The 25,588-nt window shown below is 57.5% G+C and overlaps 13 protein-coding genes across 13 annotated transcripts; 8 read left to right on the top strand and 5 right to left on the bottom strand.

The window, feature by feature from the left end:
* Window positions 1–284: 284 nt before the first annotated feature.
* On the bottom strand, window positions 285–1,622 carry FA10DRAFT_257338 (acyl-CoA dehydrogenase; the record flags this gene model as incomplete). The annotated part of the gene is made up of 1 exon (XM_025519852.1): window positions 285–1,622. The coding sequence occupies one exon, from the start codon at window positions 1,620–1,622 to the stop codon at window positions 285–287; it is 1,338 nt and encodes a 445-aa protein (XP_025380139.1).
* Window positions 1,623–2,465: 843 nt separating this feature from the next.
* On the top strand, window positions 2,466–3,404 carry FA10DRAFT_263668 (CGI-121-domain-containing protein). The gene is made up of 2 exons (XM_025520318.1): window positions 2,466–2,850; window positions 2,972–3,404. Exons 1-2 carry the CDS (start codon window positions 2,563–2,565, stop codon window positions 3,287–3,289), a joined length of 606 nt encoding a protein of 201 aa, XP_025380138.1. The 5' UTR covers window positions 2,466–2,562; the 3' UTR covers window positions 3,290–3,404.
* Window positions 3,395–4,920, bottom strand: FA10DRAFT_263666 (xylose isomerase-like protein). The gene has a single exon (XM_025520317.1). The coding sequence runs from the start codon at window positions 4,728–4,730 to the stop codon at window positions 3,516–3,518; it is 1,215 nt and encodes a 404-aa protein (XP_025380137.1). The 5' UTR covers window positions 4,731–4,920; the 3' UTR covers window positions 3,395–3,515.
* Window positions 4,921–5,363: 443 nt separating this feature from the next.
* On the top strand, window positions 5,364–6,078 carry FA10DRAFT_263665 (hypothetical protein). The gene has a single exon (XM_025520316.1). It carries the CDS (start codon window positions 5,533–5,535, stop codon window positions 5,686–5,688), a length of 156 nt encoding a protein of 51 aa, XP_025380136.1. The 5' UTR covers window positions 5,364–5,532; the 3' UTR covers window positions 5,689–6,078.
* Window positions 6,079–6,253: 175 nt separating this feature from the next.
* Window positions 6,254–7,864, top strand: FA10DRAFT_257336 (hypothetical protein; the record flags this gene model as incomplete). The annotated part of the gene is made up of 2 exons (XM_025519851.1): window positions 6,254–6,936; window positions 7,009–7,864. The coding sequence occupies 2 exons, from the start codon at window positions 6,254–6,256 to the stop codon at window positions 7,862–7,864; spliced, it is 1,539 nt and encodes a 512-aa protein (XP_025380135.1).
* A 201-nt stretch (window positions 7,865–8,065) lies between these two features.
* FA10DRAFT_9949 (mitochondrial tricarboxylate transporter) lies at window positions 8,066–9,508 on the top strand. Its single transcript, XM_025525843.1, has 4 exons — window positions 8,066–8,371; window positions 8,445–8,639; window positions 8,702–8,848; window positions 8,937–9,508. The coding sequence occupies exons 1-4, from the start codon at window positions 8,267–8,269 to the stop codon at window positions 9,411–9,413; spliced, it is 924 nt and encodes a 307-aa protein (XP_025380134.1). The 5' UTR covers window positions 8,066–8,266; the 3' UTR covers window positions 9,414–9,508.
* FA10DRAFT_298386 (hypothetical protein) lies at window positions 9,423–11,440 on the bottom strand (the record flags this gene model as incomplete). The annotated part of the gene is made up of 3 exons (XM_025524589.1): window positions 9,423–11,025; window positions 11,087–11,183; window positions 11,240–11,440. The coding sequence occupies 3 exons, from the start codon at window positions 11,438–11,440 to the stop codon at window positions 9,635–9,637; spliced, it is 1,689 nt and encodes a 562-aa protein (XP_025380133.1). The 3' UTR covers window positions 9,423–9,634.
* A 612-nt stretch (window positions 11,441–12,052) lies between these two features.
* FA10DRAFT_246961 (putative xylitol dehydrogenase) lies at window positions 12,053–13,689 on the bottom strand. The gene is made up of 4 exons (XM_025519434.1): window positions 13,388–13,689; window positions 12,902–13,305; window positions 12,536–12,848; window positions 12,053–12,456 (listed from the first exon to the last, which is right to left on the bottom strand). Exons 1-4 carry the CDS (start codon window positions 13,631–13,633, stop codon window positions 12,235–12,237), a joined length of 1,185 nt encoding a protein of 394 aa, XP_025380132.1. The 5' UTR covers window positions 13,634–13,689; the 3' UTR covers window positions 12,053–12,234.
* A 904-nt stretch (window positions 13,690–14,593) lies between these two features.
* On the top strand, window positions 14,594–16,868 carry FA10DRAFT_290063 (hypothetical protein; the record flags this gene model as incomplete). The annotated part of the gene is made up of 5 exons (XM_025524333.1): window positions 14,594–15,674; window positions 15,796–15,893; window positions 15,962–16,026; window positions 16,225–16,693; window positions 16,815–16,868. 5 exons carry the CDS (start codon window positions 14,594–14,596, stop codon window positions 16,866–16,868), a joined length of 1,767 nt encoding a protein of 588 aa, XP_025380131.1.
* An 863-nt stretch (window positions 16,869–17,731) lies between these two features.
* FA10DRAFT_263662 (hypothetical protein) lies at window positions 17,732–19,461 on the top strand. The gene has a single exon (XM_025520315.1). The coding sequence runs from the start codon at window positions 17,879–17,881 to the stop codon at window positions 19,217–19,219; it is 1,341 nt and encodes a 446-aa protein (XP_025380130.1). The 5' UTR covers window positions 17,732–17,878; the 3' UTR covers window positions 19,220–19,461.
* Window positions 19,422–20,268, bottom strand: FA10DRAFT_263661 (hypothetical protein). Its single transcript, XM_025520314.1, has 2 exons — window positions 20,194–20,268; window positions 19,422–20,107 (listed from the first exon to the last, which is right to left on the bottom strand). Exons 1-2 carry the CDS (start codon window positions 20,234–20,236, stop codon window positions 19,752–19,754), a joined length of 399 nt encoding a protein of 132 aa, XP_025380129.1. The 5' UTR covers window positions 20,237–20,268; the 3' UTR covers window positions 19,422–19,751.
* Window positions 20,269–20,380: 112 nt separating this feature from the next.
* Window positions 20,381–22,291, top strand: FA10DRAFT_298382 (hypothetical protein). The gene is made up of 4 exons (XM_025524588.1): window positions 20,381–20,519; window positions 20,586–20,959; window positions 21,024–21,614; window positions 21,688–22,291. The coding sequence occupies exons 1-4, from the start codon at window positions 20,386–20,388 to the stop codon at window positions 22,212–22,214; spliced, it is 1,626 nt and encodes a 541-aa protein (XP_025380128.1). The 5' UTR covers window positions 20,381–20,385; the 3' UTR covers window positions 22,215–22,291.
* A 238-nt stretch (window positions 22,292–22,529) lies between these two features.
* On the top strand, window positions 22,530–25,412 carry FA10DRAFT_263659 (hypothetical protein). The gene is made up of 2 exons (XM_025520313.1): window positions 22,530–22,970; window positions 23,037–25,412. The coding sequence occupies exons 1-2, from the start codon at window positions 22,676–22,678 to the stop codon at window positions 25,361–25,363; spliced, it is 2,622 nt and encodes an 873-aa protein (XP_025380127.1). The 5' UTR covers window positions 22,530–22,675; the 3' UTR covers window positions 25,364–25,412.
* The last annotated feature ends 176 nt before the right edge of the window (window positions 25,413–25,588 follow it).

Below are 25,588 nucleotides of genomic sequence, written 5' to 3'. Positions count from 1 at the left end.
TCTTTTTCCCTCCTTTGCCGTAATCGTCGACGACGATGTGGTCTCACATTCACTCTTTGTCTACCTTTTTCGTAGTCTCTCGCTTTTTTCATTGGCAAGAAGATACTTTTTCCTTTCCGTTGTGTGCAAAGACGGATGGTCTGATCGTGTCACAGGAGCTAGATGCTGCGCAGCGACGTAACACGAGGATCAGTACTTTGAAGTCAACTGCAGGCCAATGTAGAATCTCTATTGCGATTCCAAAAAGCATGACAATGTTCGAGCCTGTTACGGAGGCACACTCGCTACAGCCGACTGTCGGCCTTCATCTTCTCCATGCGCGTACCCAGGTCGGTGAGGATCTCGTCGCTGCCGCCGCCGACGACCATGACGCGGAGGTCGCGGCCGATCTGCTCGATGCGCGCGCCTGCGTGGTCGCCGCCGCGCTGGAACGAGAGCCCGCCGAGGATCTGCTGCGCCTCGCGGTTGACGAGCTCGAGGCAGCGGCCGCTCTCGACCTTGAGCAGTGCCACGCGGCCGGCGAGGTCCATGTCGCCGGCCTGCTTTGTAGCTGCGCGCGCCGTGTGGGCCAGCGCCTCGATCCAGGCCTGGAGCCGCTCGACGGCGCGGCCCATGTCGGCAATCTTGGCCCGGATCACGGGCTGGGCGATCAGCGGGCGGCCAAAGACGACGCGCTTGCATGCGTACGCGTAGCTGTCCTCGATGCACACGCGCGACATGCGGCACGCCTGGATGGCCAGTGCCAGGCGCTCGCCGTTGAAGTTGGACATGACGATTCGGAACCCTTCATTTTCACGACCGAGGAGGTAGCGCGATGGCACTTTCACATCGTCAAACGTGATGAGCGTCGAGCCCGAGGCGGCGACGCCGCTGTTGGCCAGGTGCTTCCGCTCGACGCCGGGCAGCGCGAGGGGCACGACGAGGACACTGATCCCCGCCGCACCAGAATCGGGCTCGCCCGTACGCACGACGGCCGTGACGTAGTCGGCAAAGACGGCGTTGGTAATCCACTTTTTCTGCCCATTCACCACGTAGTGGCTCCCGTCAGCCGAGCGCACCGCCGTCGTCTTGAGCTGCGCGACATCGGACCCGGCGCCAGGCTCCGTCACGCCCAGGCAGACGCGCTTCTCGCCCCGCATCACGCCTGGCAGGATCTCGTCCTTGACGTCGCGGGAGCCGAAGCGGACGATCGGAGGCCCACCAATCGCATTGCCACCGCCCAGCGCCCACACGACGCCGAGGTAGCCGCAGCGCATGAGCTCGTCGGCGACAATAAGACTGTGGAATGCATCCCACTCGGAGCTGTGAATCCCCGCAGGCAGCGTGATCCCCGCCTGCTCGAGGTATTCGGGCGCCATGGGGTTGATAAACGTCGCGACAAAGCCGAGCTTGGCATGCTTGGCATACTGCTCGGCGGGGACATGGCCTGCAGCCTCCCAGTCGCCCGCCTGATCGATCCACGAGTCGACGTACTCGCGGCAAAAGGCCCGCAGCCGGCGGTGCGACTCGCCGTAGTAGGGGCTCGTGCGGCCCAGCGCGCCGTACCACGACGGTTCGGCAAACGGCAGCACGCTCCCAAACGGCTCCTCGGGCGCTATGCCCTGGTCTTGCTGCTTCGCCATTGCCTTGTTTGCGCTTCTGTGGTGTTGGAGGTTAGCAGCAGCAGCAGCAGCGGCGGCGGCGGCGGCAGAAGAGTCCACTGCTGTGAGACGCCATCGGTCCGGTCCTCGCTCTCTTCCTCCCCCGCAAATGTACCGAGCGAGCCAAGCGACAGGGCCCTGCATTCATGGGCTGCCCAGTCACGTGCTCGTCTCACACGCTCTCCTGCAGCTTTCGATATTTTTTTGGGCTTCTCTCAGCCTGAAAATTTTCCCTTCTTCTTACCACCAGCGCCGGTGTTCTGCTCCCTCGATGGCTTCCATCGTGCGTGGGCAGACGCTGCATTCACCGTCTGAGACCGGAGTGCGAAGCCGCCTGTCCTCGCTCCTCGCGGGGTGGGGACGGGCCGATCTGTGCGCTTTCGAGGATACAGTTTCATTACGGGACTCGTTAACCTTGGCGGCGGCGCTCAGAGCAAAACGTATGTCTCGGCCAGTCCCATTTAAGCCCCCTTTTCCACCTCGTTCCTCTTCCGAGTCGCAGCGAGAGGGCAAAGTGGGGTGGGATCTGGCCGAGATCGGGTCCCTGATTTCATGGCATACAGGGTCAGATGCTATGCATCTCTGCCTTGACTTGTCACGACCCAGGGCATTCAACCCACATTTCTTCCCCTCTTCTTTCCTTCTCTTTTGTCCAGTAATGAAATGCAGTCCCCTGTTCCCACGCGTGACACCATCTGTCGAGGCTTGCCAGGGTGCTGACCTTGGGTCGTCGTCGAAATCCCTGCTCTTGAAAATCTCTCTAGCTTCGCCCACCAGCGGACGTAGACTATCTTTTTCCTTCGTTTTTTTCTTTTCTTTTTCTGGCGTTCTGTCAAAGTGGAGAGCGCACACTCAACCTCCTTGACTCATCGCATTCTGGCACGATTCGAGGCAGGCGGCAAGAGAGGAGAGAGAGAGAGAGATGGAGACGCTGCACCTGAGCCACCTGCCCGTGGAGCTCAGTGCCGTCCACATCTGCCATGTCCGGTCCCTCGGCAACGCTGCGTCCGTCCTCGCTCGCCTCAAGGCCGAGGGCCCCGCTGCGTTTCCGCTCCAGTTTGCCCTCCTGGACGCGAGCAAGGTCACTAGTCGCACCCACCTCGTCGTCGGCATCCACCAGGCGCTGCTGGCGGCCTCGCGCGGATCGGCAGCCATGAAGACGCGCTCGATCCACTCCGAGATCCTGTGGGCGCTCAGCCCCTCGACGAACGTGAGTCTCTTCCTTCGCTCGCTCGGTCGTAACAAAGACGTCCTTGTCTCTTCTGCCCCCCTGCTGAACTCTCACGCTCACTTCTCGTTTTCGCTTGGGCTGGGCAAATCGTGCGATACAGATTGCAGACTCGTTTCGCCTCTTTGGTCTCTCGAATAGCACGCAACACCTCATCGTCGTCCACGTCGCCAAGCCAGAGGAGCACGGCGGGCCCAGCGCGTCCGACGTCCGCCAACAGGTCGCTTCCACCTTTGAGGGCATCGTGGGCCAAGCAGACGGCATCAGCAGCGGCAGCGGCGGCGACGTGGACGAGCAAGGCGGGAGCGAAAAGGACTGGAAGGGTATCGGAAAGACATACAAGATTCCGCCGGGCACAGCGTCGCCGCAGGACATCGACAGCCTGGCGACGAGCATCGTCGCCATCAAGAGCCTCACATAGATGCAGAGACGACGGCTCCAGCATGTAATTGTACAGTACCGTGCCATCTTGCTTTTCTCTCCCAATTGTCATCCGGAGCCGCACAAACATAGAAGACAATGGATGTGATTCTGAGGACTAATCGATGAATAATGAAATGACTGATGCTGTAGTTTACAAATGATGATGACAAGATTCGACGGCTGCAGTGAGTGGACGAACGGACAGAAAGGACGGGCGCGCGCGTCTACAGGACCTGCTTGGCGAGCCAGGACAGGCCGACATGGCCGCGCCTGGCATGCTCGTCGACGACGGTGTCGCCCTCGTCGTTGAGGCTGGAGTTGAACACCTCGATGCTCCAGGGACCCTTGTAGCCCGTCTGGAGGACGGCGCGGACAAAGTGCGTGACAGGCATGAAGCCGCCACGGTCCAGTTCGCCCGGGTAGAGACGGTTGCCCCGGCTCCAGATCATGCGTGCGGGCCTTGGCTCGTCGGCGTTGGGTGAAGGGGCGAGCGGGCTGGGCAGCTTCCTTGCATCGCCGACCTGGAGGAAAAAGACCTTGTCGCCACGGACCGTCCTGGCAATGTCGCGGATCGAGGCCTCGACCCGGGCCAGGGCTGCGTCCTCGGGCTGCTGGATGCCCGACGGCGAGCACGGGTCGGCATACTCGCGGCCGAGGGTGTTGAACGAGTCGAAGCAGATGCCCACGTTTCGTCGGTCGGCCAGCTCAACGACGCGGTACGCCTGCCGCCAGACGTCGACGTGGGCGCCCCAGCTCAGAGCCTCGTAGGCAATGCGAATCGGCTGGGTGCGATAGTAGGGGCTTGCGGCATCGTAGCGTGCCGCCTCATCGGCGAGGGCGGCCAGGTCGAGGGCCAGCTTGGCAGGGTCGCCCGTCGTCTTTGGTGCGCCCACGTTGTTGCTGCAGACGATCATCAGGTCTGTGCCCAGCGCACGCATGACGGGGAACCTCGACGTGGCGCGCATCATGGCTGCGTCCCGGTCCGCCTCGTCGACCCATCCCTCGTAGTCGCGCAGCGGCTGCAGCGTCAGCACCTTGAGGCCCAGCACGCTGCAGAGACCGGCAATGTACGACGCCGCAGCCATCTCGCGCGCCACCTCGGTCGGCGTGCATGGACCGTGAGCGTTCCATGCCGTTTTTGCCTCTGTTGACGGCTTGTGCGCCGCCGTGACCATGTCCTTGCCCTGGTCGTCGTCAGCGCCGCTCTTCTGCAGCGACCTATGCGCGTACGTGGGCGACTCGGGCGGCGTCGAGGCCTCGTAGATGGCCTGGAACTCGGCAGACGAGGCAAATGCATCGAGGTCGTCCTGGAAAATCTCAACGGCGTCGTAGCCCGCCCGGACAATGGCGCGCAGTTTGGCCGTGAGCGTGTGCCCGGCCGCGTTGGCGCCGACACTGTGCGTAAAGGTGGAGAACAGCGGTTTCGTCGTCGTCGTCATGGTGTGGATGCTGCTTGCCGTTGTCTGCAGAAGATGGAGCGGAGCAGGCAGTGGGTGTCAAGCAGGCTTGGGCTTGGGCTTTTATATCAACAATTTCCCTCCCCATGGATCGCAGCACACAGGGTAGCAGCCATGCATATACCACTGATGTTATGCTAGCATTATTTGCTCCTGCCTCTGACGCTTATCGGGGTCGCCCTGCATTTGGATTTCTGTATCGCTTTCACTCTTTTTGAATCTCGTCGGCACTCCGTGACGGAAGAACTTTCAAACTTTTATCACGTGTGCGGTCACGATGAGCCTCTCCAGGCAGGCAACGAAGCGGAAGAAGGAAACTCCGCTTTCCTCTTTTCTTTCTTCCGAGACTCTCTTCCCCCTCAAATGACCTCCATTTCCCCACATATTGACGCACTACGACGCCACTGCTGAGACGAGCGAGCTCCTCTCCACGCTCAGAATGGCCGTGATGAGTGCGTGCTTCTCGTTGAGCAAAGGTGCAATAGAGAGTCATCTGTTGCGAGTATCTCTACTTGAAGTGACAGGACCCGTGTATCGATCCGGAGATACGGCGCGCTCGGGTACGCTAAGGCTAGGCTGGCTGTCTCAAAAGCACCGTTGTCTTGTCAGGCGTCGATCCAGGGCATGAAATCAGGCCGTGGTGCCTCGTAAATAATCTCTGCCGCTGCAAGCGGAAAGGGATCTACTACTACCCCCTCGGGAGTACTGAAAGCCTGTCAACCCGAGGCCCCGATGCTGTACACTGCGCACCTCTCGGGTAGGGCGGACGGTTGGCATCATTGTAATGGACACGCGTGGAAAGCGTATCCGGACGGCAGGGCATGAAGGCGTGACCGACATAACTTTCCGCCTGACCTGCGGGTCGCTTCACACTTCTTTCGGTTGCAAGCCATGTGGTAGAGGCCCATCCAAACACGGAGGAGCTCGACGAGATTGGTAGGTTGCTGTGCTCCTGTATGTCACAGTGCGCGAAGTTAGGCGCGAAGTCAGGAATGCGGCTACCTCGGCTTTGTCGTCTTCTCACTCATGTGCAATTCGGCATTCCTTCTGCCAAGGAGGCCCTGTGATCCGACCCTGCCGACGGGTGTGGCAGGATTGTGGATCGACCCTCACCATGATCTGTGTCTCTGAGATCTCAAGAGCGGAATCGATTGAGGAGCACAGTAGAGAAGAGTGGCTACTGATACACATAATTTACTACGAGCAATGGCTCACATATGAGAAGACGGCACCAAATTGTTGGTCGTCGATATGGCCGCACAGTGGATCGGTCCTCGTCATGATCCTTGGTCGTCGGCTCTCGTCATGATCCTTTGTAAGGGTAGGGGCGATGTTAAACAAAGCTTAGAAATCACCCTACAGCGTTTCTATTTCTAATTTCTAAAAGACCAATAAAGTTAGATAAATACCAAATTGCAAGTTGTGCACCGGGGGGGTTGCTGCGCACTCTCGGACTTAGCCTGACACCATCTACTCAACCCTAATCTCATCTCCACAGCGACAACATGGATACGATGATACGACTTGAAAGGCAGCTGACGGCCGAGGAGCTCGTCGAGAAGCGGCGTCTGCAGAACCGTGAGGCCCAAAAGAGGCGTCGGGCCAAGCTGAGAAACGCCGCCGAGCAAGAGCCCGAAGACGATCTGCCGAGGAGCGGCAAGTCAGCTGGGATCTCCCTCGATACAGGGCGCGCAAGCAATGACATCGGCAGCGTGAGCGTGACCGACAGCTGGTATGGCGGCAGCAGCAGTGTAATCGACAATCGCAAGAGCACCAGCGCTGACAGACATTTGAGCAATGTCTTCGACGACATTTTCGGATCGACGGCGTTCAACTTCCCTGCCTCTGACGCTGGTTCGCTCTTCAGCTCTACCTCATCGTCTTCTAGCTCGCCATCTGGCTCTAAATCAAAAGCAAGCAATTCATCGCCCTCCTCTTCGGGCCATTCGTCTTCCTCGTCGCCCATCGAGGAGCTCGATCAGGCTTCTGGCTCGGCCCTGACAGGAGAGGGCCCCGCCTCACCCTACGAGCAGACGACCTGGTCGACATCGGCCACACCAGCGTTTGAGTTCAGCGGCAATCCATTCCGGCTAAAGGACCCTGTCAATTCACGCTGCGAAGTCATACAAAAGTACTCGGCAAACAAGAGCATCAATGATGCGAAGCACCTCCTAGAACACCTGTCCCGGTAGGTGATCCCCTTCCTCCTCCTTTTCTCTCTCTCAGAAGTCCCTTCTGACTCGTTCATCACCCACTCAAGAAGCGCAAACGAGTACGGCCGCCACGATCCTTCCTTCATCTCGCCATCTTCCCCTGCTCCGGGCCTCTCGGACCTGCACTTGTTCTTCAGCGCCCAGCCACAGCTGTTTGAAAACTTTGTCGCATCGCTCCGCATGGCCGAAATCCTCAGCAGCAAGGCTCCCGCGTCCGTGCGCATAGAGATGTTCAAGTCTATCCTCGAATCCTTCAAGGTGCAAGCTGCTCGCTACTTGTCCTTGAGCAGGCCATCGCCGTTCCACGGACTCCAGCTCCCAAGCCAGCACCTCTTCCAGGCCGTGCTCACCAATGCGTCGAGGATGGGCTATGCATTTCAAGACCTCGAGAACTTCAATGCCGTCAGCCGCATCGGAGAAAGCTTCCTCGGCATCACTTCGCCTTTGCAGCTCGACATGCCTTCCGACAAGCTGGCTGTAACAGTGATACCAAAGGTCAAGTGGGACACGATTCCAGAGACAATGTATCCAACAGCACTGCAGCTCGTCGAGGAGCACCACCCCTTTATCGACATTTCCTTTGTGTGGCCATCTGTGCGCGACAAGGTGTTGACGCTCCTCAAGAACGGCCTCGACGAGGATGCCATGTGCACCGACATGATGATGGGCGGCTTACTTCCGGGCGCTGAGCCGTCGTTCATGGTTTGGGGAGACGACACGATGGACGTCGACTCGTGGGAGGTCAGCGAGAGGTTCGCCACCAAGTGGTGGTTCCTCTTTGAGCCAGAGATTATCAAGCGGACAAATTGGTGGAGGAAGCAGAGGGGTCTGCACCCTATCCGCATTGATTTCTCGCGAGACGCAGCCCAGTCTGCCCCGTGGTCCACACGGAAGCGTCGGTGATCGGCGCCCATATCATTTATATCTCTATCTCTCTGTCTCTCTGTGTATGTACGTATAATCTCGTTTTGTAACAACATTCTCTCTTCCTTATGCACAGCAGGAGCAAGTCGCGAAGTGCTCGTTGAGCCGATTAGCTCGTCGTCTGCAAGGTAATCGTCGAGGCCGCTTCAGCACGTCGAGACGAGGGCGGTGCGAGGACGGACCAGCCGGGGCTAAACACGTGTCGCGACTCGTCCCGTCGGGACCGGGAAAAAGTCCAAAAAGTGAAAGCCGACCGACCAATCTTCCTTCTCTGACGGAGCATCATCGTCCGACAGGGGCGGGGAACTTTTCTCGTCGTCGTAGCACATAAAAGGGCAGCGAGAGTGACTAGTGTTGCAGAGAGACCATACGAGCTAGAACATGGCGTCAAAAAAGAGGCAAGAGAAGCCGCTGAACTCGCTCTTTGCGGGTGCCGTGGCTGGCGCTGTCGAAGGCTTTGCGACATACCCCACCGAGTTCGTCAAGGTGAGAGCAGACACCCTTTTGTTTCTGGCCGACTTGCTCCTTTGGCGCTTCAGTGGCTGACGGCATCCCACAGACACAAGCGCAATTTGCAGTGGCATCTGGCTCCGGGCCGCCGGGACCAATTACCATCATCAAAGATACCCTGGCCCGTCATGGTGTTCGAGGCCTCTATGCCGGCTGCAGCGCCCTCGTTGCAGGCAATGCCGTCAAGGCCGGCGTTCGTTTCCTCTCCTATGACAGCATCAAGCTGGCGGTTGCAGACAAAAACGTCCGTAATTTTTTTTTCCTTTTGCCTCCGCAACGAACCCATGTTGACACTTGCTCCTGCAGACGGGCCAACTTTCACTTCCTCGCTCCATCGCTGCAGGGTTTCTGGCAGGCCTGTGTGAAGGTGCTTTCGCCGTGACGCCCTCGGAGGCCATCAAGACACGGCTCATCGAGGATGGCAAGCGGCCCAGGGATCAAAGACAGTACAAGGTGAGCTTGTCAAGCTTTTTTTTTCCTGCAATGCCTTGACAAGCACAAGCTCGTTGCTGACCTCTCTGACGGGCCTGCCTCACCAAAGGGACTCATCAGTGGATCGGCGGCCATCATTCGAAATGAAGGTCTTGCGGGCATCTACAAGGGTCTGGGTCCCACGATGATGCGTCAAGGCGCAAACTCTGCCGTCCGTCTCACCACCTACTCGTCTCTTCGAACCCTGGCAACAAAGGACGGGCGGAAACCCGGCGGCGTAGAAACATTTGGCATGGGCGCCGTGGCCGGTATCGTGACAGTGTACGCGACGATGCCGTTTGACGTCGTCAAGACGCGCATGCAGTCCGAGAGCGCGAGCCAGTACAAGGGCGCCTTCGACTGCGTGGCCACAATGCTGAGGCAGGAGGGCGTCCGGCGCTTCTGGAAGGGCACCACGCCCAGACTGACGCGGCTCATCCTCAGCGGTGGAATCGTCTTTACAGTCTACGAGGCCATTCTCGACAGCATGGCAGTCATCGAAGGCAAGGCAAAGGAGGTGGCGCCGGCCGTGGTCAAGAGTAGCTAGCTGATGTTGCCAAAGTGGCGGACGTGGTGCAATGGCAATTAATATGAAAAAGAGAAGGCAAGAGTCCTACATGGCTACACGGTAGAGATTGTCTTTGTAGACTGTTTGTGAATGAAACAGAGGACGACAAAAAAATGTTATACAGAAGGCAAAATAAAAGTTCGTGTCTGCTCCCTCTAGCCTGGAACAATGGTAGTCGGCGAGGGATGTATGGAAGCGGCTCAGTTATCAGGATTGCTGAGGTGTAGCATGCGTCCAGTGACGTCGCCAACGATGTCGACGTTTTGCACATTGCGCGGCTCGTCGTTCACGTCATCGATGGCGTCGACGTACGCTTCCGTGTGTGAGGGGTGCTGCGACTGCTGGAGCCCAGCAAGCGTTCCCTGAGAGGGTCGCCTTGAGCCGCCAATGCTGCCGGCATTGGAGGGCAGCCTCTGGTGGCTGTAGCCGCTCGTGGGGCTATGCATCCCGCCGGCCAGCATGGCTGGATGCATGCCAGGCGAGCCGGGCGACTGCGGGCGATACGCTGCGGCGGCCTCTGCCTGCTCGCGAGCGCGCGCCTCGCGCACCTCTGGCGGGTCTAGGTGGCCGTAATCGGGCGCATCTTCACCAGCATGCTGTGCGGCTGCCGGCGGTGGCGAGCCCGGAGCAGCGACAAAGGGACTCAAACCCCACGGTTGCGAATTTCTCGCAAAGTGGCCTTCCTCCGACGGCGCACCGTACGAACCTGGCGCACCATTGCTGAGGGCGTCCTGGGAGCCAGGGGCTCCATAGCTGCCCGGATGGGAGCCGTAGCCGCCGCTGATGGCGTATGCACCGGAGGCGTGAGGCGAGGCGTGTTCACGCATCTCGTGGTCGCCACTCGAGACCTCGTCGACGCCTGCTTCAGGGTCCGCTTCAAAGCCCTCTGGCAGCGTCGCCTGAGGCTGGCTGCCCTTTTTCCGTTTAGACCCTGCTCCCGCTGCGGCACCGGCACCGGCAGCACCGACCGCGGCCATCGAGCTGGGCCCAAAGGGCGAGGAGCTGTTGGCGGGATCGAACGTCGGCCATCCATCGTCGCCATCCAGGCTACGGCTGGGAGGCACGCCGAAGCAGAGGAACCAGCCGTGACCGGTGCGAGCCTTCCGGCGCCTCCAGAGAATGGCGACAAAGGCCAGGAGCGTCAGGAGCGCCAGTCCACCAATGACACCACCAACGACGCCGCCGATGAGCCCACCGTTGCTGCCCGAGTGCGAAGAGTTGTTGCGTTCACTTTGTACAGTACCATCGTTTGGATTCTGGGTCACAACGACTACCGATGTCGTTCCGGAGATGGTGCTCGTCACCTGAACAACGTTGCCATCGCTTGTGTACTGAGAGGTGTACGTCGAAGGGGCAATCGTCGTAGGCGTCGATTCCGTGCTTTCCCTGCTCCTCGAACGAGACCGTGAAGACGAAGTTGATTCCTGCGACTGGGATGTGGGTGTGCTGGAGGACGAAAAGCTGTTGCCTGTTGATGCTGAATTGTTGGTGCCGTTGTCGGTAGATGATACAGATTGCGTTGTTGTTTGTGATGGTTGTTGTTCCGTTGTGTATGATGTTTGGGAAGGATTGTTAGAAGAAGAAAAAGTGCCTGACGTATATCAGCTATTTCAGCATGTCCAAAGCAAAGGCAGCACAGTGGCTCTACTAACCCTGGCTGGAAGTCTGGCTATTGTTACCCTGCTGATCAGAGGAGGAGTTGGGATCGTTGCGTTGTGAGGAAGAAGACGGAGATTGAGATGAGTCAGGCTGGTAACGTCAGTGCCGCCATTGCGGACATCTAGAAAAGAAAAGTAATCTCTCACCGATGATTGATTGCTACCGCTACCATTTCCACTGCCGCTGCTACCTCCGCCACTGCTTCCGTTTCCGTTGCTGCTGCTCTCGCTATTGCCGCCACCTAGACCAAGACCGCTCCCAATACTGTCAATGATGCTGCTGAGGCCACTTCCAATGCCTTGGCGCGGAACAAGATCCGGCGCGGGCGTTGGAGCTGGACCGACCATGACGAGATGTCGGATGCGATCTCGTTGTTTTCTTTTGTTTGGAACGATCTCCGCTGATCGCCTCGAGGATCTCTTTTGAAAGGGGCAGGTCCCGAGCCGCAACAGTGCATTTTCCAGGGTCGACACGCGACGGATTTGCCACGGTGCAATTTCTACCCTCGCCGCGCCACTACAGTAGTAGTGTAGTACTGTGCATTTCTCCAGCTTGGGCTTAGCTTACCACACACCGCGTGGAGGCAATTTCAGAAGCACCATGATCGTCGTCAACGGGGAGCACCACGAGAAGGTGATTTCGTCTTTGTTACTTAGGGGAAAGGGTATAATACAGGAGAAAGCTGCATCATGACATTGTGCATGGGAGAGCCTGTGCGATCATGTGGACTCGCAACAAGGAGAGCGAAGGGTTTAAGATCGTTCTCAGACGGTATTGGGATACAAAAGTACGGTGGTGTGAGAGATCCTGGGCCCTTGCCCCAAGGGAAAACCCTTCGTCGTCTGTTTTGGTCCCGTTCAAGTCCAAAGGAGGGCGACGTCAAGCACACGAGCCTCCCACCTGCTCTCTCCGCTCTGCTCCTTTCCCTTCTGCAATGCATACAAAGTGTGTCGAAATGTGTCGAATTACCTTTTTTTCCCTTAACAAGACGATGAAACCTCAGCCAAGAAAGCCAATCTATTCTTTGACGATTATGCGTCCGTCTACAGCGTGGGTGTCTGAGCGCTTCGAGAGAGTGTGTGGGTAGCGATAGCTTTTAGTACAGTCAATGGGCTCAGCCAGTGTAATAAGACACACGCTGCTAGTGGCCAGGCGCTGCGCCCTGGGAGATCTGCACCTTGATCGTCGCCATGTCGTCGTCGCCTTTGCCCTTTGCCGTGGCCGCAAAGGCCTTGAGAGCATCCTCGAAGGAGTAGCGGTGCGTGACGATGCGCGTCACGTCGATGCGTCGCGAGGCGACGAGCTCGATGGCGAGGCTGTAGACGTCTGCGCCATACCGGAACGAGCCCGTCATTTCGATTTCCTGCATGGATGAGCGTCAGACGTCAGCCGGACAGACAACCAGACACAGAGAGCTGCAAGTTATGGAGAAGAAAGCTCACGCGGATGTTGATGCGGTGGATGGGAATCGTCACATCCGAGGCACCCATGCCGACCTGGACAAAGCGGCCGCGGATGCGCGTAGCAAAGAGACCCATCTGGATGCACGGCGGCGCACCCGTGCACTCGAGGACGAGGTCGACGCCGCCCTTTGCCTGCACCTCGTCGCCCATCTCAGCAAGGAGCTGGTTGGCGTTGCGCTCCGAGGCCGCCATCTTGTCCTCGCCGGCCTCAGCGGGGCTGGGGAGGAACGTCTGCGTGGCGCAGAACTGCTTGGCGAATTCGAGCTTGGACGGGATGATATCGACGACGACGCTGTGTGAGGCATCTCAGTATGCAGCCGAAAGAGGGAAAAAGAAAGCACTTACACGCGCTTTGCGCCATAGGCCTTGCAGACGGCGGCCGTCAAGAGACCGACGGGCCCGGCACCAAAGACGACGACGTTGGACATGGGCTGCACCTTGCCCTGGCGCACGGCACTCTGCACGGCCACGCCGAGGGGCTCCATCAGGCTGGCCTCTTCGAGCGACATGTTGTCGGGCACCTTGTGGGCAAACGAGGCGTGAAGATTGTAGTAGGTGCAGAGCGTGCCGTCGTACGGCGGCGTGGCGGCAAAGATGAGCTTGCTGCAGTGGTTGTACTGCCCGCCCTTGCACATAGAGCAGCTGAAGCACGGCTCGCCCGGCTCCATGGCCACCCTGTCACCGATCTTGTGCGTTGTCACACCCTCGCCCACAGCCGTGACGATGCCTGCCGACTCGTGTCCAAGCACCTGCCATCGTCATGTTCGTCACTATTCAACACATTGATCCCTTCGCATCTCGAAATCGACACAGAGAGAGAGAGAGACTCACCATTGGCTTCGTCAGGACAAAGTCGCCGATCCGTCCATGCTTCCAATAGTGGACGTCGGAGCCGCAGATGCCCGTCTGTCGGACATTGATCTGCACCATGCCTGGTCCGGGCAGCACGACGGGCCTCTCCTGGAACGACGTCTTGTCGATGGCCTCGAGGACAAATGACGTGTTTCCCTTGGCAGAGCCGACCTGCAGCGAGTTGTCCAGCCCGATGGGGCCTGCCGTTGCCGTTGTCTGTGCCATATCTGGGCTTGAGAGGAGGGTGAAAAGGACAAGAGGATGGGTTTCGAGGCGATGTCGTGCGCCTTTAACCTCTCTTCTAGTCCGGAAAACTCTCTTTCTTGAGGCTTTCTCGACGCGGGGGGCGAACACCCCCATCGGAACAAACACTTTGAGATCCGTGTCACGTGTTTCTTCCTCCCACGACGACGACCGTCACTCTTTTCGGTCTTGATCTTCGCATTTGTTTCGCGCATTTGTCCAGGAAGGTACTCGGTTTGAGAGTAGGTGATCAAGACAGCAGGTTGCTTGGCAAGCTTTGCCTTGCGCCGCATTCAATCGCCTTGTCATCAGGCCGCTTCGACGGTAGAAAACATACCGTCGCGCATTCACGGTAGAAAACATGCCGTGGGTCGAGGCCGTCGGAAACGTTGAAGTCCCATCTTGCTGGCGTCGATTAGCTATTTCGTGATGCGTGATGCGTGCTGCAAGTCGCTTCAGTCGATCTTAGCGTGGAGCCCACGGACCTTGATGCCGACATGGGCAAAATCATCCGAATAGCGAAGCTCAGTCAATATTGGCCAAATTGTTTGCTTGCTTTCCTGAGTTGAAGAAAGCCCCGCGATTAGAGCAGGCTAGCCATCAAAAGAATACCATCTAACATGGCCAGCCGTGTCTGCACAACAGGAGATTGATGAATGGGACCACGGAGGAGAGAGATTTTTGAGCTGCCGGGGCGGACCTTCGGACTTTGAGACTCACACCGCGTTAATGCACAGCCTCTGATCGCGGACGCCCCTTGAACGCAGCAGAGGCATTAGCACGGCTCTCCCCGACAGACCGAGCAGAGTCCGGGTGCGACAACGCCATCAATTTGCTTCTGAAAGTGCTTAAAGGAACTCTGCAAGTAAGGGGAACCTGTGGAATTTACCACCTCTACGAGACGACCGACCCCTTTCTCTTTTCTCATCCTCCGTAGACACCATGAAGTTCTCATCCTTCCTCCTCATCGCCATTCTTCTGCACGCTGTCACTCTCGTGGCTAGCGCTGAAGAAAATGATGAGGTTAACTTAGTCAAGCGAGCGAGAACCAAGAAGAGACACACGAACCAGCTTAAAGACCACTGGTTTGCCGATGGGGGTGTTGTTATTCCGCATCCGAACGCCGACGAGGGCAATGGCGATGATTCGCATCTCCAGACATCGCCCATAACAGCGCAGGCCGGATCATCTCACGACCTTCAGGAGGAAATGACAGCGTTCTCCGGTATCCCAGAGTCTTTTTATCATCTGTCGGACAGCAGTGTAGAAAGGCAGCCCTCGACGGAGGACTCGTCCCGTTCTTCGCAGGATTGGGAGCCGGAAGACCCTTTCTTGGGCCATTCTTCGTCAGCAGAGTCTGAAGGCTGGAATACTCAAGGCACCTCCTCAGCATCTTACTCTTCCGAGGGATGGGATCCACGCCGAGCTCGCCAGCCCGCTTCGTCGACCGCACGGACTCGTGCCTCCCTCTCAAAGGCATCGACGACCCCTGAACCTTTCCAATATAAGGAGGGCTCGTCCTCCAAGGCTGTAACAAATAGCGCTCGCCGACAGGGAGCCAGTGATTCATCAGCGCTCGTTCACACCTCGGGCGCTAAAGAGCAGACCAACGCTATCGGTCGATTTACATCGTCAGAGGAACAGTGGCCACCTGATGGACCCAGAAAGACAGAGCGGGTGGAGAGGATGCCGAGGACGGAAAATCCGAAAGCCCGTGAAGAGAGCGAGAGAGCCCTGGAAGTCTATAGAGAAAGTGTCGCAGCCGGTACACCCGAAGAAGAGGCGCAAACAACATTTGCCGACAAAATCTTCTCGATCTGCAAAGAGCTCAGGAAAGAAATTCCGCACAAATCTTACCAACCTTGCTTTCAGCTTCTGAGAGTTGAACGAAAGATACTGAGCGAAAGTCATCGCGAGGCTTTCAAGAAAAAGGCAAATAATGAGCGAAAGATAAATTTTCGAGAGAACAAAAAGGCAGAACACGGTGAAAAACATGGTCTCACTCTTAAGGAAAACAACAAGGGTACGATTCCCACGCCGGGGCAGGCAAAAGATGGAAATGGACGCATTGAAGCAGAACGATTCTCTAAGAGGATAGACGCAGAGCTTAGCTGGAAGGACCATGATCGGAAAGGTAATGAAAGGAAATTCGCAAGGGTCCCAGTTCCTTGGACGCAAAAAGAAAGTCGCGAGCTGGAAAAGTTCCTCGCCCAATATCCAGGAAGATTCTTCGCCCTTCGAAGTAAGTTTAGGTCCCTCCGTGACATGCAGCCACGTCGAAACACAATGGGAACTCATGGCTCTGGCCAGCCGGTCGAGAGGACTCATGAGGAACTTGACGATCATGGCCACGAGCAGATGGACCGCTCAGGAAAGTCCGTGAAGAAGAACAAGAAATATACCTCTCTTTCCTCACTTTTTCCAGATAAACACTTGGAGCATGAGATAGATCTTTCAAACGATATGTCAAATGACCGCGATACGGCTATGGATCCCAACCAAGAAAAGGCACGTTCACTCACCCCGAACCTTTTAGACTTGGTGAGAGACCCTGCTTTCCCTCGACGCCCCAGGTCAGGGCAGAAGCGCCCTCGGACAGAATTTGGTCACGGGGGTGAAGCTTCGCCGGAAGAGTCGATAAGTCCCACTGTCGAGTCTTCTGACGTGCGTTCAGCTTTCGAATTGAGCAACTCTGATGAGCGCGGGCCGACAAAGAAAGAGCGCGGGCCGACAAAGAAAGAGCGCAGGCCGACAAAGAAAGAGCGCAGGCCGACAAAGGAAGAGCGCAAGCCGAACAAGAGATTCTCTGTCGAGCTTGACGCGATTGTCAGATCTGTCGTCGACAACTTCTTTAGGAGAACGCCTCAACGAAAGGTGCACGATCAAGTTCAAAAAAGACGCCTGGCAACGGCGATCTTCGATGCGCTCAAAAATTTCAGGCAGCAAATTCTCGATAGCGATGCGTCTCAGGTTGGCCAAAGATTCTTCGTCCTAGGAGATCTGGACAAAAGATTGATTGACAAGAAGGTCTTCTCGAACCTCGTTAACCAGTTCAACACAAGAGAATCGCGCGAACGCAACCCCAATGCCGCGAGAGACTCACGGAACTATTATCATAGACGCTTTGGGCCCAGCAAAAAGAGCTTGGCCAATGGGGAAACAGGAACGCACGAGCAATGGAGGCAACGGACTATCGACAGAGCTATTAGAAATCTGAGAGCTCGGTTGCGAAGTTGGATCTCTTATGGAACAGGAGCGAGCGAGCGACGTCCCCAAAAGAAATGGACACAGAACGACACAAACAACCTATTCAGACTTGCACGGGAGAATAAAGGAGGCCCTTCGCTCTTGAAATTATTTGAAGAAGCCAGACCCTACCTTCCACCAGAAACCTGGCAGGAAAAGACGAGCGAAGCTTCTTTGCGTGAAGGCGGCGGAGAGGAGGCGAGAATCGAGGAGAAAACAGGAAAGGGCAAAATGATTGCCACCCAAAGTCGACGCAAGAAGATGAGGACGAATTAAGTGTTGACCATGCTCTAAGGGCGGAGCCTTGTACTGTACACGTGACGCCAGCAATTGCCTCGCGAACTTTTCTCTCTCTCTTCTCTCTCCCTTTATGCCGGGGAGATCGCTCCTCTGACCTTGTCTGTAGGCGTACAGACGCAAATATCTTTGAGAATACCTTGCTCATCCAAATGAAGAAAGCGCAGATGTCTGTCAGTCCAGGCATAACGAGAAGACCACACTGGCTGGTTTGCCAATCAGAACGCACACGGTCGCCTCGATGCGCCCCAGTGCCGGTCTGTCTATTTTGGAGCTGGGTAACGAGGGTTGAGGTCCCAATTCAAGAACCGCTCGTTTCAATTAACGAACCTCCAGTCTGGGGTTGAAATGGCGATTTCAAAATTAGCGTTCCGACTTTGGCACAGGCCGGCAGCGAGCAGCAGATTTTCCTTTGCGGCCAAGCCAGCCAGGGCCCGTAAATCAGGCTAGGTGGGATTGAGACACATACAGATTCGTAGATGGCAGGGACCCACCCGCCTGGAGGCGGCTGACGCTACTTTTTCTAATTCCCCTCCGCATCGCTCCATCCTCCCTTCCCATCGTCGCCTCTCCATCGCTGCTCCATCTTCCCTTCTTTCCTCCCTCTCCCTCTTCCTATCCCCCTCCACCGTCCTCTCTCTCTCTCTCCTTCCTCTCTCTTCTCCTCCCACAACAAGCCTCAAAATGTCCGTCGGAAGCGCCATGAAGCGCGCTTCGCGCTCGACGGGCAATGGCATCCGACGCTTCCTCTACTGGCTCGGCCCAACGTATTGCATCCTCCTCGGCGCACTCCTTCTCGTTGGCTCGTTCATCGTCCAGCTGCTCACCTCAATTGGTGTGCCCTACATCAAGGCTTTTGACTTTTTCCGCTTCGATCTCAGCACCTTTCAATTCGTCGAGCTCGGCATGTGGGCCGCCTGCACGGGCACCGAGCCCATCATCTTTCCCTCTGCGCCCCAATTCAACGAGCCCGGCCACTTCAACTGCCCCGAGGCCACCTGGGGCTGGAAGGACCTGCAGTACGAGAGCATCTACAAAAACTTTTTTGACCACAACCTTCCCAAGGCCCTCATCTTCCACCCGATTTCCTGCTGCTTTACCTTTTTCGCCCTCGTCTGCGCCCTCGTGACGATGAAGCGGCAGAAGTCGCACTGGCTCCTGCCCATCTTCAGCCTGCTCTCGTGCACCTTTGCCCTCATTTCCTTTTTCATCGACGTCGCCGTTTTTGTCCCCGCGCGCCACAAGCTCACCACGCCCGAGGCCACCGACCAGCTCGGCGCCGTCGTCCTCTCCACCGAGCTCGGCCCCGCGTTCTGGCTCAGCCTCGCCTGCTTCTGCCTCGACATCATCGGCAACCTCATCATTCTCTTTGGCTACGGCATCTGGCGCTACCAGCGCAAGTCCCAGGCCCGGCGCTCGGCCAGCTCGGCCACCATCGACGTCGAGAACGGCGGTTTCAGCAAGCGGGCCCGCAAGGCCAACCGCCGCCGAGGCTACGGCGAGATGGGCGCCGGGGGCGATGGTGATGAAAAGGACGAAGCCCATGAGATGTCGGCCGTGCGGCCACCGTCGTCGGCAGGTACGGCCATTGGATCCAAGGGCAACGACTCGGCGTCGACGATCAAGGATGACCCCTTTAGCGAGAAGGTTGCTGCTGCAGCACCCACACTGCCCAAGTCGACGTCGCGCCGTGGCCTTGCGCAGGACGAAGAGGAGGGCGAGCACGACGATGACGACTCCTTTGAGCACCAGGCTCAGCGCTCGGACCGAGACGGCGACGACGACGACAACGAAGAGGACTTTGACGACGCGCGCAGCTCAGCTGGCCGGAGCGTGTACGAGGACGCGCAGATGGCACGGTCGGGCGTGTCTGTCGGCGCAGGTGCCTCGACCCACTCGGTTGTATCACCTGGCTCACCCGAGGTGGCTGAGCAGGACGAGGAGGAGGAGAGGCAGTCGCAGCCTCAGATTGTCAACTACGGCAGCAGAGGCCTCAACAAGCGCAAGCCCGTTCCCAGGTCGTAGCTGAATGCGCCCCAGCCCTGCTTCCCTTCTCGCTTTTTAGCATCGCGCACCCACAACACACAGACATACTCACTCTTGCACACTCACACACACGCACACACACACACACACAACGGATTTCGTCAGCACTCTGGCATTGCAGCCCACTCTTTCCTTCCTAGCTCACTCTTTTTCGACTCTCACTCTTTCTTTTGTATTATTTCCGCTTGACTGGAAGTCTCTCATTTCATCTTTTCGCTCTTCTTGACTTGTCTTGGAAAATGGTCGCGGCCACACAAGGGGAGAGATGATGAATCCTAGCGACTTTGAGGGCCTGGACTCTCTCTCTCCGCGCACGGCTGGCTCCACTCCAGCTTTCATTGGGATTGGGATCCAGACAGTTGGACTGATCCTTCCCTGGGAGCAGAAGACAACAAGGTCATAGGAACAGAGGGCGTGACAATTGAGAAGGGACAACAACGATGCCGAAATACAAATACAGGGTGCGGGCGAGCTCGATGGAGTGCTCTGTATGCGGGGAAAAAGGCCAAGCCTACGCCGACGAGGCAGCCGTTTGCTTCTTGTTGTCACCGGCTGCGCTGCCGCGCTGCTTGTTGTCGACGCCGACGCCGGCGGCCCACATGCTCTCCTCGACGGTGTAGGCCTTTTCCTGCTCCATCTTCTTGCATACGCGCTTGTGCAGCTTGCTCCGCCCGTGCTTTTCCCGGTCGGCCTCGCTGGGGAAGTGGCGGTCGCAGGGCACGCAGTAAAAGAGGCCCAGGCCGGGCTTATCGACATCGAGCGACGTGGGGTTCTGCAGCGCGGCCAGCACGGCCGCGTCGTTCATGTTGGCCTGGATCTGGTCGGGATCGAGCTTCCGCGCGCGTGTCCGCGCGGCCCGCGAGACGTCTGCGAAGGACCAGGCGCCACCGAGTCAGCGGATCCTCGTCGGCTGGCAGGCAAGAAGAGAGACTGTCCCTGTCCCTGCGACTCACCTCGTCGTGCATGGTGTGTCCGCTTATGTCTAACTCGTGTCATTGCTCTTTGTAGTCGACGTCGTTGGAGAAGAGCTGCACTCTTGCTCTCCGCGAAAAATTCCAGGCGATGAAATTTAGGCCCAAACACGTGAGAAAAGAGGCCGATCGCGAATATTTTGGGCAAGGACAACTTAAGCTTCGGAACAAGGGATGCAACGGCATGGTGACGATGAAGGAGCACAAGGGCGATGGGACCGTGCAAACAAGATAGCAAAGTGCTGTCTTGATGTCTACCAAAGCCTTCCCGCTCGTGGAGCGAAGCCCGCTATTCGGAGCGATGGCAAGTGAGTGCGTCCGAGACGGAGCACGTAAAGACATGGAGAAGCTGAACATAGAAGCTGGGATCTCAGATGGGAGTGGACGATCCTTGCAGGCGTTGTTCTTTGCATCGCTTCGGAGGATGGAGAGGTGTGCTATATTCCGATATCCATTGCTACGGGCGTCAAAGCCTTGCCGTACGATGATCTCTCGATCCATGGAGATGTGCTCCACGACTGCCACGCCGAGGTTCTCGCTAGGCGCATCGCTCGGGCCTGGCTGCTCCAGCGGCTGGTCCACGAAGTCTTGCGTACCCGTGGGAGGTCTGACATGTTGAAGACGACAACAAACTCCGACAAAAGAATTCCGTTCCTCTTTCAAGAAGAACAGACAAAGTACCAACAACCGAGATGGCGACTCAGAGAGGACATCGTGTCCCTTCACCTCTACTGCTCGACGCTACCCTGTGAGCCTGAATCAGTTTGCGTGCCGCCACGTCTTGTGTGTCTTAGGTCATGAGCTTGAAACAGGTGGCGATGCCTCCAACGCAATGGTCCTGCAACGAAGGCAGGCTCTTGACGGCGACAACAAGGATGATGGGCCGGTCCGAAGCACCGGTACAGCGGCCAACTCCATTGCTTCTACGGGCCCAATTCGCGGCCGATCGACGCTGAGCATGACAGAGACGAGTCTGCGAACTAAACCAGGTCGTCCCGACTCGCTGCCCTCTATCTCAATGTCATGCACAGACAAGATCTGTATGTGGGCGCTGTGCGGCCTCCAGGGCTCGTCACTCTCGCGTTGGCTCGAGCCCGTTCGCTTCGCCAGTATCATCGTCAGCGACGAAGCGCTTCGTTCGGTCAAACTCTCTTCTAGCGCGTCGCCGTCGGCCGACGAGGGCTGGACACAAGAAGACCGAGACGAGGCATCGGCAAGGTGCACTGAGATCCTCAGCGCCAAGATCGACCCACGGAGAGCGCCAATCCCCCAAATCATCTTTTCATCAGTGCCGTTTCCACACTCTCGAGAAAGCGTCGAAGTGGCCGTCACGGGAGCCAACCCGAACGCAAACATTCGGGGTGCGGCCTCGGACGATCTTGACCTGGTGCCTGCTCCTGGCTGTGAGTCTTTGTATTCTGTAGAGAAACCGCGACCAGCTTTCGGTTCTAATCCATGCGCGGTCTCGAATCCTAGCGATTGCATACATGGCCGGCGCAACCCGACACGAAAATCTCGTTGAGGGGCGGAAGCAGGGTGCATCGACAAAGCGGCGACCCGGAGAGGCCCTGCGACCTTCGACGCGCTCGGCGTTTTGCAAGCTCGAATGGTTCAATGCCTGTTCCAGCGCTGTCGACGATCTGGATCGAGGCAACGGTGGCGAGCGAGAAGGATCAGCGACGTATCATGCGTCGAAGCACGATATGTCCAGCGTCGGCGTGGAAGCATATAGGCGCACCAAGGAACAGCTGCGCGGCTACAGAGACGGCGACGTAAGGGCGAAGCACATTGTCGATGACTTTCTCGCGCAGCATCGTCCAATGTCAACGCAGCATGGTTTGAACAGCGGCGGAGCACCAGAGAGGCGCAGTAGTTGTGGAGAGAGAGCTCTTGGCGTGAGCAAGGAGACAGACGACGTGTCGCCATTCCACGGCTGGCTTGTTTCGGGAAGTGCCTTTGAACTCTTTGATCGGCAGGGAAGGAGCAAGGTCATTAAAGATTAGGACCATACTGTATAGTACATTACATCCAGCAAAGAGTCAATCACCGAACAATGCGCACCACTGACTTTCAGAGGAGCACGAAAAAGCAATGAATGCTTGAAGCGAAATGCGCAAGGGAGTTTTTTACATGAAGAAGGCCGCCGTCCATCTCTTTCCTCAGGTCGATGTAGCACTCGAAGATGAGCCGAGGAGCAGCTCGATACAAAGCAGCGCCGTTTGCGTGCCTGGCTGTGCGCACAGATTGAGTTTTCCGGCGAATTGACGCGCGCGCTTGCACAGTGGCTTTCTTGCAAGGCGCACCAAATCCTAATCCGCGTCCTGCACCAGCTGCCGTCACCAGCTGCCGCGACGGCTCGCTCCTTCCTCTCTGTGTCTCATCTCGGTCTCTTCTGCTGGGCCGAGGTGATTGTTGCGATCGCAGAGGACGCAGTTCTCCCCTCTTTTCATCTCCCTCCATCTCGATGAGCTCGATAGGCGTCAGCGATGCCGCTTCTTTGCAACGCGAGCATGACGACCAACATCTGGACGAGAGCCAGACAGAGGAGGGCACCGGCGACATTTCCGCACCACACCTAGACCACATCAATGGCGAGCCAGACAGAGCGCAGGAGCAAGACGAGAGCGTCGTGGGCTCCCACATTGCAGAAGAGAGCGAGGACGACGGCGATTTGGGCCTGAGCCAGGAGCATGAGGCGCCCCCGTCGCCGCTGCGAGACGCAGCTGAGGAGGTCACGACCAGTGAGACCCAAGCACGAGGTGAGCCAGGCTCTATGTTCCTTCTGCCTTTGCTCTGCTCGCTAAAGTAACTGCTTGCTGGAGCAGCTGAGCCAAAGACGAAGCGTGGGCACAATCGCATCGACTCAGTGCCCCCCAAAAAGTACAACCTGGACTCCCCTCCGCCCAGCGCCGTGTCGAGGTCCACCTTTGTGGGCAATTCATTGCATGAGGAAGATGCCGAGGGCGAGAGCTACGAGGACGAGGATGCCGAAGCTCCGTCGCCGAGAGAAAGAAGCGAAATCGAAGATGCCGGGCTCGACTTTGTCGACATTCGCCTCGACATTGAAGGCGCAGACCAGGGGCACTCGCCGTATGGTGCTGGCGCGGCCATGGCGTCCAAGAGCGCTGTCGAGATTCGCCAGGACTCAATCTCTTCCGGAAGCAGGGCAGCGAAGGATGTGGCGCGAGCTGCCGAGGAGAGAAGAAGAACAGAGGATCTGCTCTCCAATGGCTCCCGCGACCGAGCGGGGCCGTCCAGCGCCCGCAGCATCTCGCCTGCGAGGGTATCCGTCGAGGGAAGATACAGAGGGAGAAGAAGCGCGTCCAACTCGCGTGCAGCCAGCCCCGAGCCGTCTTCAAGGACGCAGGCCCTGGGCAGACCGCAAATAGTCTCCACCTCATCGCCTCATCAAGGCCCTCCTGGCATCACTATGATGCTTGCCGATGAGAATGGCGAACTACAAGTCGTGGACAGCCCGCTCTCGCCGTCTTCGAAGACGACCTACTCTGAGGTCAGCCTGGGGGGTCCGGAGGAGCAAGGGGAAAGGGCGACCTCCTCAGAGTCAGCACAAGAAAGAGCCTTAGAAGCTCCCGCACCCACGCCAAAGCCAGATCAGGAGTATACCAAGGCAGAACCGAGCCCGAAGGCGACAGAAGAGGAACCAAAATCTTCCGGTCAGCAAGATGGAAAGGATGAAGCGCAAGAGATTCCCAACGGCAAGGTAGCGGGGCTCAAGGACATCGCCGATGAGGATGTGAATAAGGCAAGGCGGCGGTCGAAGCCCTCGGCCTTGGAGCAACACGTCTCGAGGACACGAATGACCACTCTACCGCCCAAACCAAAAGAAGAGGACGTGAGGCATCTCTCGGACTTTGAGGCGATGATGAAGTCCTACCGCGAGGCCGAAAAGAAACGGGCGCAGGAGGACGAGGAACGAAGGAGAAAAAAGGACGAGGTGCTGTCCGAGGCGATGCATGTCTGGGAGAAGGAGATATTGCCGAGCTGGACGAGGGCAAGAAGAGAGCATCGTCTCCGCCAGGTCTGGTGGCGAGGAGCGCCTCCGAACCTGCGAGGTCGCGTGTGGGCTCTAGCGTGCGGTAATGCGCAGATGTTGCCTCGAAATCTCTTTGTACAGGCTGGCAATGCCGCCCGCAAGGCACAGCAGGATGGCTTTTTTCCAAAAGCCGACATGATGGCTCTCGAGGCCGACATCGACGCAACGCTTCCCAGCTTGAAGCTGTTTCAGCGCGAAGGGCCATTGTACCAAGACCTCAAGGACGTCCTCTGCGCCTTTGTCATGGTTCGCCTAGACTCGATTGGTGGCGTAGAAGCAGCTGCTCGCCAAAGTGACGATGACGGCCAAGTCAAAGTGTACCAACGTGGGTCGGCCTCTCTGGTGGCCATGCTGCTGACCAATCTCGCGCCAAACGAGACGCTCATCGCCCTCATCAACCTCATTGCCGATCGACCCTGGCTCAAGGCCTTGTATGCGCTCCCCCCCTCTACAGATCTAGATCCACTTGCTGCGGGTCCCTCTCACAATCAGCCACATATACACACATCCACTCCGCGGACGCCTACGAAGCGACACGATGCTGCCTCGGGTTTCGAGCGGGTGTTTGACACGCTTCTGGCCGATCAGATGCCCAAAGTGTACGCCAACATGCAAGCGAACGGTGTTCGACCCTCAGCCTATGTTCGCGATTGGGTCAGGACCCTGTTCGTACCCTTTCTATCGCTCGAGGCTGTCGCGCGGCTCTGGGACTGCATCTTGTTGGAAGAGTCGGGCGAGAATGGCCTCATCTTCAGAACTGGCATCGCAATCGTCTCGTTGCTGTCGGCCAGACTCTACGTGCCGGACAAGAAGGAGCTCATCACAATCCTGCGAGGAAACAATCGCGCGGCGCTGAGCGTGTGGCACCGGTCACGCGCTCTGATGAGCGGGGTCAGTATCGTAGAGGCGCCGCCGTCCTCGCCAGAGACGCCGAGGTCAATCGAGGCCGAGGCGGACATGGTACCAAAGGACGACGTCTACGGTGGGCAATACGGTATCACGGAGCACAACCTCTTTCAGGCCCTCGAGGAGCAGCAAAGCTGGTGGAAGGACTCGATGCTGGAGAGGCTTCTCGATCGAGAGCTCGTCAATGTCTAAATTTGTCATTCAATGGAATGTCTGTACTGTATGGTGCACAGAAATTGCTGGTTCTGTCTGAATATTTCACTTTGAGATGCTCCTCGGTGTCGTTGACTAGCAACGAATCGTATCGTCAGAAGACACTCCAACTCGATTCGACAAACACAGGCGACCAACGTGAATGATCATTGCATGCTACGCCCTGATCCACATCCTGTCGCGGACAGATTGATTTTGCCGGCG

This window comes from Acaromyces ingoldii, assembly GCF_003144295.1.
Source record: "Acaromyces ingoldii strain MCA 4198 unplaced genomic scaffold FA10scaffold_1, whole genome shotgun sequence".
Classification (NCBI taxonomy): domain Eukaryota; kingdom Fungi; phylum Basidiomycota; class Exobasidiomycetes; order Exobasidiales; family Cryptobasidiaceae; genus Acaromyces; species Acaromyces ingoldii.
Note: the sequence above shows the minus strand (reverse complement) of the source record. Positions and strands in the feature narration are given on the sequence as shown.